We start from the raw sequence: 16,357 nt of genomic DNA on the forward strand, positions 1-16,357 counted from the left end.
ATTTGCAAAGTTCGGTACAGACCACATTGTTTTCTCTGCATGAGCACCTTCCCAAACACTGGCACTTTGATTTCTCACAGTTACACCTGACGAGATGCAGCAATGAGACCGGAGCTGGAGCAACCTGAGAAAGAACCGTCAGTAGCTTGTTGTCTAGGTTTCGCCACCCCAAGGTCAGATGGTCAAGACAAGTTGGGTTCAATACCATTATATCCCGGCGCCAGATATCAGTATGGACATGGGCACGGCGTGCATGTTCAATCCATGGTCCCTGAGTCTGTGGAAGCTTGTCAACTCCGTGTTCACCTTTGAGTTGCTTGAACAAAAACCATCTGATGATCTGAGCATCTTTGCTTGCCCAATGCGGCTCCACTTGACAGAAAAGAGAGCAAAGAAACTCTTCATATCCACATAGAACTTTATATCGTATGGTTCATATTCTTCGCCAAGACCAGCCAGTTTATCACAAAATTACGGGACTTTCATTCAGAAAAGTTGCAAAGCTTCCCTTCTTGGCTGCCAAGTAGTAGTGTTCTTCGTAGAGCCAAAAATAGCACACCCGTGTCTTGTAAATATATGTGGACATTCATCCTGTTGCTTGCAACTTATACAGCATGATAAATCATAGGGGTGTCCGCCTCTTCCTGTGTGCTGACACTGTGGTCATTGTTTCACATTTATAATTCGTCATGACCTCCTGCCATGTTGCAGTCACCTTGTCATTACTGTAAATGAGCTGATGGGAAAGGTAGAGAGTTAGCAAATCCTTTGTGCTGCTGCGGGCGAGAAACATCTGTTTGTCTTTGATACCTGTTGAGTCGTGAACGATGTAGGATTTAGTTCCCTCATCTCGCCCTTTCCGCCTGTCTCTAGTTAGTTCCTTGAACCCTTGAGTGATTCTTTTTGTGTAATTGTCAAATATAACTCGCACTTGACAATATCCTCAAGCCTTTGAGTCAGTGAGTTTGACGAAGGATGTTGCAAGCCTGGGGTTGCTAGCTCTTTGCAAGTTTTGAAATTCATGACTGCCATCAGCATCAACTCCTGCATAGCTTACTACTCCCATTCCATCAACTACACGGCACGTCGCCGATCCCGCTTCAAAATCAGTAGGCTGTGCAGAAGCTTGAGCTGTGTTATTTGCCACCAGATCTTCCAGAACCTATATTACCATGCTCTTGTCCGTCGTGGTATGAAAGATCCATCCGGTGCCATAAGAAAGTTGGTGTATGCAGACTCACGCATCCCAATTACTTCTTCCAGATTGACACTCTTTCGAGATGACCGGGCAAAGCTTCTTGTAAATAGTGCATGATGTTGTTTCCTTCAAGGTCAACACCTCAAACCCTATGTTCCAATGTTGTTTGCAGTATAGGTCCATGACAACATTGATAAGAAAGTTGACACTCCAGATGGGAAATACAGTTTGTCACACTCATTGTCTCAAAGGCTCGAGGATATTGTCAAGTGCAAGTTATATTTGACAACTATACAAAGAAAGCATCACTGAAGGAACAGACTAGAGAATGACGGAAATATACGATGAAGGCAACTAAATCCTACATCGTTCAAGACTCAACAGGCATCGAAGACAACAATATGCATTAGGTGGAAGCGTCCTATTTAACATTAGCTTTGGACACTTAATTATTTTATTGATTTTTCACCTGGGTAAGTAGGGTGGAAAAAGAAAGTAATTAAATATGCAAAGAAAACGCTAAATAGGGCACATCCGCTTAATGTTTCTCGCCAGCAACAGCACAAAGGATTTGTTACTAGATATTGTTGCTAGTCATGAATATAAGCAAAAGACGGTGCAAAGTTTCCCTGCATCCTATGACAAGCTTGGCCCAGAGAAATCAGCAGCTTCGATCAACTGGCATGCTCTCACAGGCTGTGATACAACAGGACAAATCCAAGGAAAGGGAAAAATGGATGCTTTGCAACTTTCATGAGGGCAAGCCCCGCAATTCTGATAGCATTAGCTTGTCTTGGCGAAGGAGATGAACCATCCGATGAAGTTCTACATGGACGTGAAGAGTTTCTTTGCTCTCTTTTCTGTCCAAGTGGAGCCCACATTGGGCAAGCAAGGATTTTTTTGTTTCAAACAAGTCAAAGATGAACAAGGAGTTGACAAACTGCCACCGACTCTAACGTTGTTTTTGTATAAAGTGACTCAAAGGGAGTGTCTGTACCAATTTTGGTGCTTGTATCACTAAATGCACAATTGTGGCCATATAAGTCAATAATCTGCCCAGCTGGGAGCATGGATCGAACATTTTCGCTGTGCCCATGTCAGGCTAATATCTGGTGCAAGGATATGGTATTGAACCCAACTTATCTTGACCCTCTTGACCTTGGGGTGGCAAACCCACACAATAAGCTACTAACGGTTCTTTCTCAGGTTGCTTCAGCTCCGGTCAAGATTGGCCCAGATCTAGAAGATCATTGAAGCAATGACAATAATCAGTAACGTTGGTAACGCCGGTATTATTATATTACATAGCATTGTAAAAATTGCGTTTTTCCCAGGAGGCGCAAAGCTTGTACAAAAACAAGATACATACATAATTCAAAGAACAAGAAAGTAATGGAAAGCAAACAATAAAACAAAGTGATGATGAGTTTCAACATACTTGTTACAAATTGGTTGGAAGCAAGACGGACGTTCTGTCGGCAACAAATAGATCGTTCCAAGCACGTGAAGTAGATACAGTGAAAGTTTGGACTGTACTCTAGTAAAAAGTGTTCCAATCATAAATACGTTATTTTTGGAATCCTCATAGGCCAAAACATATGGTTAGTCATCAAAAGCATCTTCCTATGTCCATTGGTTCAAAAGTTATGGCATTTTACGTAAAAAGCCAAAAATATGGCGGCCATCTTGGATTTTTGCTAATTTAGAGTATTTCTAGTGTTCTTATTTTGTTTCCAATGAATCGTTGACGCTTTAACATGAGTTTATATAAAATATAATAAATATTGTATGACATTTGAATGAACAGTTGTGGTTAATTGGCAATTTATTTTTAAAAATTGGCGGCCATTTTGAAATTCAAAATGGAGGCTCTAAATGTTAATGAAAAAACTGGCACCCATTTTTTTCTTAATCAGTGATGTTTCTAGAAGTGTTTAAACATGGGTGCCAAGAATCTACCCAAAAAAATGACAACTTTGAAAAATATCACGTAAGCCTATAGACTAATGTTACAGGTTAAGTAAACTGGGCTCAAAAAGAAACTTATAATTTTTCCCGAAGGTCATATCTTAAAATCCTGTCCATAAAAATGAACCAAAATTACATACAGGATTACTTCAATACTCTACTCTAAACACATGTTAGTAACCAAGCAGTTGTCCAACTGACCCAACAGCAAAATGCACGGAACAGCTTCCCGGACCACATTCACAGGCGAATAATTGGTACCCAGCAAGAGAGATCTGTGAGAATGCATACAAGATCCTTACACAGGTGATAATTTCCAAAGAGTAAGTGGAACAGTGTGGGCTGCTTCTGCTTTTCACACACTTTCTTCAAGAAACATGTCATGTCCCACACTATACAACTTACCCACAGATTTCTTGTGTTGGGTGCCAATTTTTGGGCTGTGAATGTGATCCATGAAACTATTCCATGTCAGTGCATTTTGCTGTTGTGTCAGTTGGACAACTGTTTGGTTACTGACCAGTGTTTAGAGTAGAGTATTGAAGTAATCCTGTGTGCAACTTTTATTTTCATTTTTATGGACACTGGATTTTAAGATCTGACCTTATGAATAAGTTTCTTTTTGAGCCCAGTTTACATATTGTTGTTGATGGAAAGGGCTGAAGTAGTGCTGTCTTGAGCAATTCGGAACACTGTGTCCATTGCAAAAACCATAGCGATATCACAAATTTGTTCAATATAACTCCAATGTGATCATTTTTTACCCATCTCACAGACATGTCTGCACATAGTAGAATTGGGCAAAAATATTTCTTTTAAAATCTCTAATTGATACTTTCTTTGGTTTCGTACATTAACCCTGATTGCACACTCATTAAGAAACAATATTAACACAAGTTTTACACTGGCTTCTTAATAAGCCTTATTTTCAGCTGACATATTTTATTATCACTTACAGTATTAATATAATACTTTTATATTTATTACAAAATTTTGATTAATCAAATTGCACATAATTATTTATGTTTCTTGGTATTTTTTTTCAAATAGGATGTTCAATGTGGAATTACACTTAAGTTTGCATAGGGTTCTCCTCAACTTCTCAAGCAAGACTCTACAAGTGTCTTATAAATAGAAATAATGGTTTGCCCATTATTTGCATAAAACTGCCCATGTCTGAGGTTTAAACTATTATGTGTTCCAGCTCCAAAACCCCCTGAACCTTTGCATGTATTGTAATAGGTATTTAGCATATTACTTTCTAAAATCAATAAAAGCTGGCTTTTATTTCCAGAACCCTGGTCCAATCACACCCAGGACAACATGCATGAGGTGTCAGTGGAATTGGAACAGGTACTACAATCCTGTAAAAAATGTGTTCGAACACCCACTGTAATTCCCATGTTCTTCTTAGTATAGTGCGCATGCTATGAGTCACTGGAAACTAAGAATTATAATAGTGTTGTCTCAATGTTCATCTCCATGTATGACATGTTACGATTTCCTGTATCACCATAGTATATATGGAGCTCCATAACTAAAATAAGGCCATGTGAAGTCTTGGTTTTATGTGCTCTTTTAAATTCTATAAATATTAAAACAGACTCAACCTACTCAATGAACAATCTTCTCTTTTGGACTCAAGGGACACAAGCTTTGACCCAAATTGTTAACCTGTTTCATGACATTTTCCATACATTCTTAATATGTAACCTGGTTTTCTTGACACATTCATAATTGTTTTGGTGCCACAAACTCATTTATTTCACAAATCTCCCAAGTATCATCCTGCCAATCACCTTGAACTAAACCTAGATCATCCATAGTTTATTTTTGACAAGTTTTGCCTCATATTAATGCTAACAGATCTTCTCTTGGGGACCAAGAAACCCCAGCTATGACCAAAGGCTCTACATGTTAACCTGTTTTAACATTTCCAATAAATTCTTAATACATAACCTGATTCTCATAACTTTTTTCACAATTGTTTTATCATTTATCAATATATTTGGTCCACAATCTTCCTTGTATCTCTGGTTGAAGGTGTACAAGGTTGAGCCACGGTATCAGGATACTTTTTCAGTAATTTTGACATATTGATGGGTGGGTTTTCAGTGAAGACCAACGCTTCATTGGCTACATTTGGGCAAGAAAGCCCTTAAATGCACCCAAATTTGGCAAATTTTGGTGCTTTTTGTGAAAGATTGCTATGCAAAAACAGCAGATATTAGGTATAGAGAACATGTCAGCATCCAAACGTTTGTGTAGCACATCATCCATTCAAAATGTTTATATTCATAAGACACCTCCATCTCTGACCCAAAGGCCTCATATTGTTAACCTGTTTATTTTGCATAAATTCTTGATACGTAACCTGCTTTGCTTGACATTTTCATAATTGTTTTGCCATAAATTCATTTGGTCCACAGATCACTCATGTATCACCTTGTCTCATATCAGATTAAGTTATTAACTTTAGTACATCCAGTTTATTTTTACAAGTACTGCATCATTTATCATATAGCTGTCTCTACACTTGGAGTAAAAAATGGTGTCATTACATAGCTCACAAATTAAGTTGTAAAGTATGATTTTTTATACTCAACATACTGAAAGGTCATGGGTGTCAGATCAAGCAAATAGGGGTTAAAAACCTCTGTCCTGACAGATGAGAGCATATTTGTGACCGTCCAGGTCGAAACGCTTGTAAAGTCGGCCCCTGGTCAAATTTGTTTTCTTGCGTGTTTAGAAAATATATATCATAAGCTTTACAATGATATATCATTTGACTTCAAACGATATCCAGAAGCGGAGTTATAACTTGTTAAACTTTGCTCCTTCAGTAAAAGGGTACATTATTTTGGCACTACATTATTTCATTTTTTCCATATTGCTGGTATTAAATATCAAATGGTCATAATTGGCGGTCACTTCAAATCATCCCCAACTGAACGAGGTTCAGGAATGTCCTCTCATTGTTAATTGTTGGTTAACCCACCACTTGAACAGGATTTAGCCAAAGCAAACAAAAACTTTTAAGCTTTTTACTAATGCTATTCATAAGTATAAGCTTATTATCCTCTTCAACAATAGGATTAAAGATTGGTGATTGACTGGACTAAAATGAGAAACATGTCGGACAAATATTAGGGACATAGGAATACAACCTCTATGCATATTTTGCACTGTAACTCGAAATACAATTTGCCAACTTTACGAGCGGTTTGAGATGGATGGTCACATTTGTGTTCCTCCTAGTGGTTTCATCATGAGGGAGGGTAGAGCTTGATGAGATGAGACGTTTCTGATGGGTAACCAGTGACTGGGCATCGCTTGTGACTCTTGATGTGGCTGAATATACACGGATAGCAGAACACATATCTGAAAACAAAGACAAGACAGTAAATATATACTATTTATAAGAACACATAAACAGAAAGTGGAAAAAACATTAGCAGCACTCATATTGGGGATCGAAACGATGCGATTCTCTATGAAATAAATATATAAAGCACAAGAACAGAGAAACCCACAAGGAAAATACAGCAAAAAAAAGCCATATCAGGTTTATGCATGGTGAAACAGAAATAAAGCAAAGGCTCGTCAATCGGCTGGATTAGCGACTCCAGGTTAGCGACCTATCTTACCATTCAGCCGTTGTGGTCTTGTGGTTACGATGTTTGCATGGTACACAGGAGGTCCCCAGTTAGAATACGGGCGAAGGATTATGCTTTGTTCCTTGTGGGTTTCTCTATTAATTGCTCTTTGTTCTTCACTTATAAGAGCATTATATATCAAGACAGCATTTGTATTGGAGCAGGAAATAAGAATTTTCAAGTTCTTATTTCTTGACCCAGTGACCACACTCTCCATAGATTTGCACATAAATCCTGATGAAAACACACTTTTCACAAAAACGCCCACAAGAACAAGCGTTTTGATCTTCCTAAATACTGCACATTACGTTTTTCAATCATAGGGGTGTTCCATACAATAGTTCACTAATAAGACCGTGTCCCCATGGAATGTTCTTCAAAATAATTTGTACCGGATGTGCCGCACAGTCTTTTGGATGCTGACTTTCTCTATATACCTATAAAGGATGCTAACACTGTGAATCCGGATATTGGCAGTTACACTCTAGATCACATGTATGATTCATGCACTGATTGCACCGTCGCACGCTTGAAGTGAGGCTACAGCCAATTTCTGCAGAAGCAGTGAACCAAGGCACTTTTATATTCTGGATTTGTTTACCTAATAATTTTCTGATAACAAACCAATACCACACATGAAACTGTTCAGGACTATTATTCAGTATACCAATTTTTAACAACAAGCTCCCAAATTTGCCCAAAATGTACCCAAATGGGCACATTGGTCTTCACTGGAAACCCACCCATCGATATAACAACATCACTGAAAGGGTACCCCCAAAGCATGGCACATCCCGGTATATCTATAACCATGGAGACCCCCCCCCATCCAGTCCATTAAATCATAAAATATGTGTTTTGTGTTATAAAATGTCTGCTTTAAACAACTGAGTGTTGTGTGTAACTCTCTTGCTTGTTAAGTAAACAGAATCAAGTGCTTACAAGTACACTTCAAAATATATGCAAAATAGCTTTTACTCTAAATATATATATACAGATATATAGATTCACACACTCAGACACAAATTATAATACCCTCTCCAGCTCAGACAGTTTAATATCAATTCACCACAAAATAATGAAAATGTGCATGGTGAAGCATACTCTCCTTTGAATTTCACACATCCTAGTATTTCCTTTATTTCCAATTGATAATATCTCAAGTATTGTAAAATGCTACTCGCAATACAATGGTTTTAGAAACTATTGAAACACGCTCTATTTCCAACACTGAAATACATTGAGGTAGAAACACAGAGTACAGAGTCTGCCATGGTTGCGTGTGGCTCAATGAAAATGTGTGCAGTAACTTTATCTGCTTGTTTCTCCCTATTATGTGTTTCTCAGAGTGTCAGATCAGTGTCTCCATTTGACTTGCCATATAATTTATAACTGTATATTCTACTGATATGGTTGAGGTATTTCACACCATAATTTTTCCACAATATGAATCAATCCCTGTCAACTGCATCAAATTATTGTTTTAACTGTCAGGTTCTGATGATCACAGAAGAATGGAAATGAATAAAACACCAGTCATTCTGATTGCATGGGTTCCTTTTCCACTGCAGTCAACATGTTAATATAAATTTAGGATGGAGATGAATAAAATTCTTCAGAATCCAGTCTACAAAAAACATACTGTAATAAAATAATACCTTTAATAATACGATCATCATCTGAACCATCATCGCAATATATTGGAATTATACACCAAAGATTACATCTTAACCCAATCATTTATGGCTGAAACCAGTCTGATCAACATTGTGCTGCATTACTAAACAAGTTTTTTAGAAATCCAAATAATCAGCCAATCACAATGTGCAAAACTTTGGAATCAGATCAAGAATGCAAAAAGAGGGCGCTATGACACTTCAATGAACAGAATATAACACTGCCTCACATGATATTATGCATAAAAGGAGTATGAAGTTCTAGTTTTTACCTCCTCATGAGAAAATACTATATAGTATTGAAATTTGCTACCTGACATTTAGGCTATCAAATCATGAGAATAACATATTGCCAACAAAAGACATATTATACATTCTCCCTCTTCTTTCAAAACCCCATACTAGAAATTGTTGTTAACTATACTACACAAATACCCTGCCTTGACATTTATGGTTTTAAAATTTATGATTAGAATAACATATTACCAGCACAGAAGACTAATACAAAATTCTTCCTCTTCTTTCTCAATATACTCAAACTGAATTTTTATCTCATCAGAAAATAGTAAACAAATTCCCAACCTTGACATTTCAGGTTTTCTATTAGAATAACATTCTGCCAACACATTAAAATTTTTCTTTCATTTTCTTTCATGTTCTTATTCTCATACATGATCTATTTTACATTATTCTGAGAGAATTCATACCATCATACAATATAGCCATCAGATAAAACCTCATTATTTGTGAAGCATTAAATCATGTCCCTGACTGTTCCCAATTCCCGCCAGATTACATCTAATTTTGATTCCATAATGGAAGCAGGCTATATTACATGCTTCAATGCTATTAGCACTTTGAATGCCAAAATGGATGTGTCTGTATAGCTTGAACAGATTTTTCCAAAATTATTCCAAAGCTATATCAGAAGTTATGATATGATAACTATAACTATGTTGTACATATTTTTGTGCAATGAGTAAAGTTGATAACAAAACTTTTAAAAACCTGACATTTTTAGAAACAAGTTTTGTATTTTGTACCTGAAAACTAAAAATTGCAGACTATTGTAATCTGCTACATCTTACTATTATTAGGGAAATGTTATGTATGTGTGTGTTTGTCTATCAAAAGGCTTTTTCTCCTTTGATCTAAACATAACAAAACATGCATGAGAAGAAAGCTTTGATCAGCGTAGTAGCTAGGTGTTCTGGCGCCCAGGGGTATGGATCCATATTGCACCGCCTCCCAAATTCTTGAAGCAGGCGGAGCGTGCTAAAAATTTACACAAATAGTGCCTACCACTAATTAATTTTGGTTATAATGAAGTTGCATATCCATCTTAAATTGATCTTTGAAATGATTTTGTGTTGAAATGTGTGTGAAGCACATGAAAATTTTGACTTTCATTGCTTGGAGGGAGCGCAGAATCTATTGCAGCCCCCATAATGTTGGCACCAGGGCATGTGCCCCCATACCCATTCACCCCCCGGTGCTACACCACTGGCTTTGATTAATAGAAGTAACATAACCTATTGTTTGAAATTGGTCAAGAATTGGCTACAAAAATTGGGCAAGCGCATAACGCAGCAATCCCACACATGCAGATCACATTCCCTGGGCAGACATTTGCTATACTTGATGCGGATCACAAAAGTACACATGGATGTGCATTAATGCAGATTACAGCTACCGTGTAGAGTCGTGCGACATTGCATGCGACAAATTGATTAATTCCCTTTCCCTATGCATCAACATGGTATTGAATTTGACAAGTTTATTTCTGGTTGAATATATCAACTTGGGAAGTTCTCAATGGGGATATTAATGGGAGCTACCCTTCAATAGGATATAAGTGATTTTAATATGAATATAGTCACATCCTTTGACAATGGTTTTATTTAACTGTTTTATAGCTTTAAAAGATATAAGATACACTTAGTTATTAAAAGGTGGGTGGTGTAATTGAATATATGAATACAAAACCCACCCAAGTCCATACTTTGGCCAAATTGAGTTAAGCATGGGAAATTGTTGCTATACATAGGCTTGTCATATGTATGAAAGAACAACTCAAATTCATCCTCTGTGTCTATTGAGCATGTGAAAAATAGCATGTATGAAAGAACCACCAAAGTCCATGATTTGAGTCTTGTAACACATTGATTGAAATCCAGTATGTATAAAAGTCCATTGTAACACATTCATTACTAGAGAGTGACTTTTGAAAAAAAAAAGGGTTTAATCAAGGAAAGTGGGTGGTTTATATTACATGGCAGAATGCTTATCAACATTATACATACCTGTGTGCTTTATTTTGTATTATCTTACTAGTGGTAATCTTATTCCAACATTATTGTCTTTGTATATGATTCAAAAATCCAGCATTTAAAATGAACCTGAAATAGTACCTGAAATGCTAATCGTCATACCTAATACAGTTTAACCATATGCACGTAAAACTGACCATATTGACCAAGTAAATCTAACTGAAGGAACTAAAATGATACACAGGTTTTTTTCTCAAAATCACTTCCCATGGACTTGGGTGGGTTTTGAATTCATGTATTCAATTGTAGCACTGGTGATTTCTACCTCACATTGAGGCCCATCATCCAAACATTCTTATTCCAAGTTTTGAGTTGAACTGCACCCACAGTTTGGATTCACAGTTGCTCATAGGATATACTTCAGGTTGGTAACCACCTATACCGCCTACACGAAACATATTTCAGGCCTAATATATTACTGGGGTTATGTGAAAAATATGAGCTTTCCCTTGATACCAAAATCTGCATTTTGATGGGGTAAGTGGGAGGATGAGGCTGTCAATCTGGTTATATACCTTTGAGAAATGATTTGACACCATGGGCAAAAATGTTCAAAATTAAGGTGGTAAGAAAGAGATCCATATGTTATATCTGATATAGAATTGAATTAATTGAACATCTGGTTTCTTTGATATTGCTAACTGAATGCAAGTAGGTTGTAAGTGCATATATATTACAACATGCTAACCACATTCTTGCATTAAATGGACAAATTACATCTCTAATGCAGCTTTTGTCCAATTCTTTTGGGGCTTAAAAAAGGTAATTTGGTGAGGAAATCTCAAGTTCATGTGTGGGAATTACTTCACCACACTAATCACCTGTTCAAGTTTCAAAGTCTGATAAAAATGTGACAAAAATACTGCCTGCAGTTAGGCAGAATCAAATTTATAACATCGCAAATTGTTAATTTGAATTGTAAAAGAGATGATATTCATTTGCATAATAATTATTACCATAGTCCCTTAAGCATTGCTTTTTATATGATTTCTAACTTCAAAGTTCACACTCCTTTGTGTTTTGAAACAAAGTTCATTCAGCAGCTTTAAAGGAGTATTTCGTGATCTTAGAATCCTCTTTTATGACATTTTTCAGTAGATATCCACGAAAAAAGCTTATTCCCAAACTTTCAGTTGATTTTGATTTTGCGTTGTGCGCTGTTTGCAAGTTATGCATGATTGATTATGCACTGTTCCATAGGCCAATATGTTGAATTACATTCTGGTGTACCAGAACGCTATTCAAATTTGATGCTTTCTTTGCTAAATGAATTAATCTGCAAGAAATTTTATGTACATAAACATTACTGAGCCAGAAGTTTCCAGTGGTATAAAAATCTCAACTTTTTTTGAGAAAAGTGGGGGATGAGGCTTTGGATCATGAAATGCCCCTTAAATTATCAGTTGTAAAGTTTGGCATCCACTTCTTTATGCAAAAAATTATATGACTAAATAAAGTCCTTGCCTTGATAATTCTATGTGTGTCAAATCATTACCAAATACATTTAAAAATACACAGCCAATATCCTCACTTTGATTTACTGTAGGGGTCCTACAAATCTTTAAAAAAATAATAAAAACATCAAAAGCTATCCATGATATAACAGCGGCATACATGTCATAAAGGAAATCTACTGTATTGGGGAAAGAGAAAAGCAAATGATGATAACACATTAAAAGTGTACCAACATTATATTCCTTGATTGTATATAGCTGCAATGGAAACAAGTGACCAAGTTTGTAGAAAACAAACAAGTCTGTAGCAGGCTTCATTGTACAAAAAAAGCCAAATCATGCATACGCTCGTATTCCACCTTGTTTGTCAAACTTACAACCAATCCCAGCTTTTCAACCCACTTTAATGTAACCTCTTGTCAAATCCAGGATCCGCCACTCATATCCCTAGATCCGGCACTAATATCTCTTTGCGGTAACATAATACCAAATCAAGAGAAAATTGCCCCTCTTTTATCTTCTATCTGAAATCAATATCCAACTTGAATCCACAACAGACAGATATCTCAGATTTTTGATATCTTGCTAATGCATCTAAATCACTACCAAGTAAGTGAAACAAAGCCCTGTGAAATGAAACTAGTCTCTATATGGAGGGACGGGTTAAAAATATTGGTTGCACTCTCATCACACCAGATAAGTGAACAAAGCCCTGTAAAATGAAACTAGTTCTGTATGTTGGTTGCACTCTCCTCACACCAGTGATAAAGCCCTGTGAAATTAAACTAGTTTCTATGTGGAGGAGGGATTAAAATATTTGTTGCACATCTTGCAATTAGTTGCATATGTTCCCCAAAGTTCTATGTTTTCTTCGAGCTCTGAGATGCCTTGGTCCCAGCTGGGTGAATTGATAAGACTTTCACACATGCTCACGTCACATGGGTCTATAAACACCCCAACTTGCATATTACTTTAACACATGTAGACTGTAACTAGAGACCATTGCACGCCACAGTAGCCATAGATTTTCTCTGAAGACAAAGTCACACATCTTGGTTTTCTCACATCTGTTTGTTTTTATCTTTTTTTTTAAACCACAATGTTATTTGCAGTATATGGCTACTTTATCAATACTAATATCAGCTGTAAATGGCTACTTCATCAACACTATCAGTAGTAAATGGCTACTTCCTCAATACCAATATGAGCAGTATATGGCTATTTTATCGATACCAATATGAGCACTAAATGGCTACTTCACCAATAACAATATCAGTTTCAGTTTCATTTATTTCACCATGTTTATTATCAAGAGATAGTCACTTGATCAATAGCAATGTTAGCAGTGAATGGCTAGTTTATCAATACAAATATCGGCAGTAGATGCTCTTCATCAATACCAATATCAGCAGTAGATGGCTACTTCATCAATACCAATCAGCAGTAAACTTCATTAATACCATACCAGCAGTATATAGATTATGCTTTATCAATATCAGCAGTAGATGGCTACTTCATCAATGTCAATATCAGGCTACTTCATCAAAAGCAATATCAGCAGTAGGGAGCTACAATAATATAAATATCGCCAGTAGATAGCTACTACATCAATACCAACATCAGGAGATGGCTGCTTCATCAATACTAATATCAGCAGTCGACAGCTACTTCATCAATACTAATATCAGCAGTAGACAGCTACTTCATCAATACTAATATCAGCCGTAGATGGCAACTTCATCAATACCAATATCAGTAGAGTAGTAGATAGCTACTTAATTGATACCAATAATTATATAATAAGCTACTTCATCACATAACCATCAATAGAGGTTGTGCATATGACGTATCATACCGTACATATGGCGGACTACTCAAATGCATTCAACAAATGCATGATTGCAACCTACCGCGACAGTTCGTCTCACACACATAACAAATGCACCACAATCAAATAGGTTGATGACAACCTTTGATTGAATGGACTGCACTGCGCCATGATTACGGTGAAGGACACTGGTTCAAATCCTTTGTTTGGAGCCAATCGATAAAAGCATGCAGGGCCTCTATATTAACATATATTTAAGCAATAGATGTCCAACTTCAACAAATTCTAAATATAGTAGTAGCTAACTCAAAACCAAACAACTAAAATCATTGTACACATATATTTCTGTTGCTTTACCACTTACAATGAGTTCATCCCAAAAATTATGTTTAAACTTTTCAATATCTTTCCAACACTTTTCCCCCACAAAATAAGATCCAATCTCGTTGATGCAAGTCATTTGCTTCCTGAGCACATAACATGTAATACAACAAACTGCCTTACACAATTGGTGCAGACACACAGAAATAGGCTAGTAGGATTCTATATTGACCAAAAACACAATACAAATGTCATACATTTACATCTAAACACACATACACAAAATGGAGCTATTTGACTTGTGGTAACCTGATACGAATATGCACACTGTTACATAAGCCTTCATGTCAAATATTTTGGTCATGTTATTTGAGCTCATGTAATCCACTCTATGTTGTACAATGATGTCAGAAATCTCTCTTAGGAGGAGGTCTGTAAATATTGAGATAGTCTATATAAATCTTGTTAAAGGTGCAGGGTCTAGTCTCATGTTGTATACAATGTTCCCTATTCCTTGTGTAATTATATCAAAAATCTAAAGTAAACAAGTAAATTAGAACTGCTGAGCCCACATGAAGCAATATAAACACTGTGAGGGCACAGTTCAGATGCGTGGAACACAATTAAATGCACACCGAAGTGTGAGTATTAAGTAGTGGTGTATGTAGGAGGAATTTTGTCAGTAATATCAAGCAGTAGACACTTATTTCAACAATACTAATACCAGAAGTACTATGTAAACCACAAAAAATGCAAAATGATCCTATAAAATAACATTCAAAATACCAATTTTTAAAAGGACTTTGAGCTAAACTTTGGATTTAGAATCTTCTCTCTCCCATTCTTTCTGCTAGCCTAACTTTTGTGTGCAAACATGGGTAACCGACCAAATTTGAAGACCTCTGGACGTACATTGATTGCAAAATGTAGAAAATGCCATAGGAAAATTGCCAAAAAATGGCTTGTGCCTCCCCAATCAGACTCAGTGCCCCAATCATTGTTGGCGCCCCCCCCCCCCATCGGATGACCCACGCTACGCCACTGCTGTGATGTAATATCAAATGGCTTGCTACACCTCAGAAAAGTTGCGGTGCATTGCTAAAAAATGGGATACTTTTGCAGTTAAAGCAAAAAATATATAAAACTCAGGATAACTGATAGCTCTACCTCCAAATTCTACTTGTATGCCAAGGGCACTCTACATGATTGATATACAGTGATGATATTTGACATGAGCTGATGCAATCATGCCAATCTATCTTCAACTGGTTCAGCTGGAATCCTTACATCCAAGCATTGGTTGAGCGTTTTTGAAATGCAAAGTTTGTTTTGTTTTTGCTACTTTTTTTTCCTGTAACTTGTTTTCACAATGCCATCATTGGCCAGATTTGATTACACTTTAACCCTAACCGCTCCCGAGCCTCTGAGATCGAGTCTCGGAGGATTTACGGGGCTGTAGTACTTGAATATTATGCTGGTGCTTTCGGAGGCTGTGGTACTCTACCTTACCAAGTCCGAACGAAGGATTTCAAGTCAACTGGTACTGCAGTACAAAGAACGTACACAGAGGACTGTGAGGTCTCTGGGGTTTAACCTCTTAAAAATCCTTTTTTTTAACCATACGAATACCTAGGTGCCCAACGGAATAGGCTCGGGGTGTGCAGTTTCGGGTAAGAGCAGGGTCAGCGTCCGGTGCCACCGTGCATGGAAGTGCCGGTACGCTGGGGATGACTCACCCGAAAGCGCCGTGTGTACCGCCGCCGCCGCCGTGGCACTGATTTTGGACCCGAGTACGGGTTTCGCTGACAAGTACGCTGACCCTCCGCAAGACACCGCCGCGGCCGCCGCCGTGGTACCGGCAGTCGCTGACCCTCCAGCACACCGCCGCCGCCGCCGCCGCCGCCGCCGCCGCCGCGGCCGCCGTGG

General features: G+C 37.4%; 1 protein-coding gene across 1 annotated transcript in view; it reads right to left on the reverse strand.

Moving 5' to 3' along the window:
* Positions 1–5,343: 5,343 nt before the first annotated feature.
* Positions 5,344–16,357, reverse strand: part of LOC140136188 (peroxisome assembly protein 12-like) — a 231,436-nt gene continuing 220,422 nt past the window's right edge. The window contains exon 10 of the mRNA XM_072157897.1: positions 5,344–6,547. Within this exon, the coding sequence (XP_072013998.1) occupies positions 6,433–6,547 (115 nt within the window). The 3' untranslated portion in view covers positions 5,344–6,432. The remainder of the gene's footprint in view (positions 6,548–16,357) is intronic.

Source organism: Amphiura filiformis, chromosome 16 (assembly GCF_039555335.1).
Source record: "Amphiura filiformis chromosome 16, Afil_fr2py, whole genome shotgun sequence".
NCBI classification, from domain to species: domain Eukaryota; kingdom Metazoa; phylum Echinodermata; class Ophiuroidea; order Amphilepidida; family Amphiuridae; genus Amphiura; species Amphiura filiformis.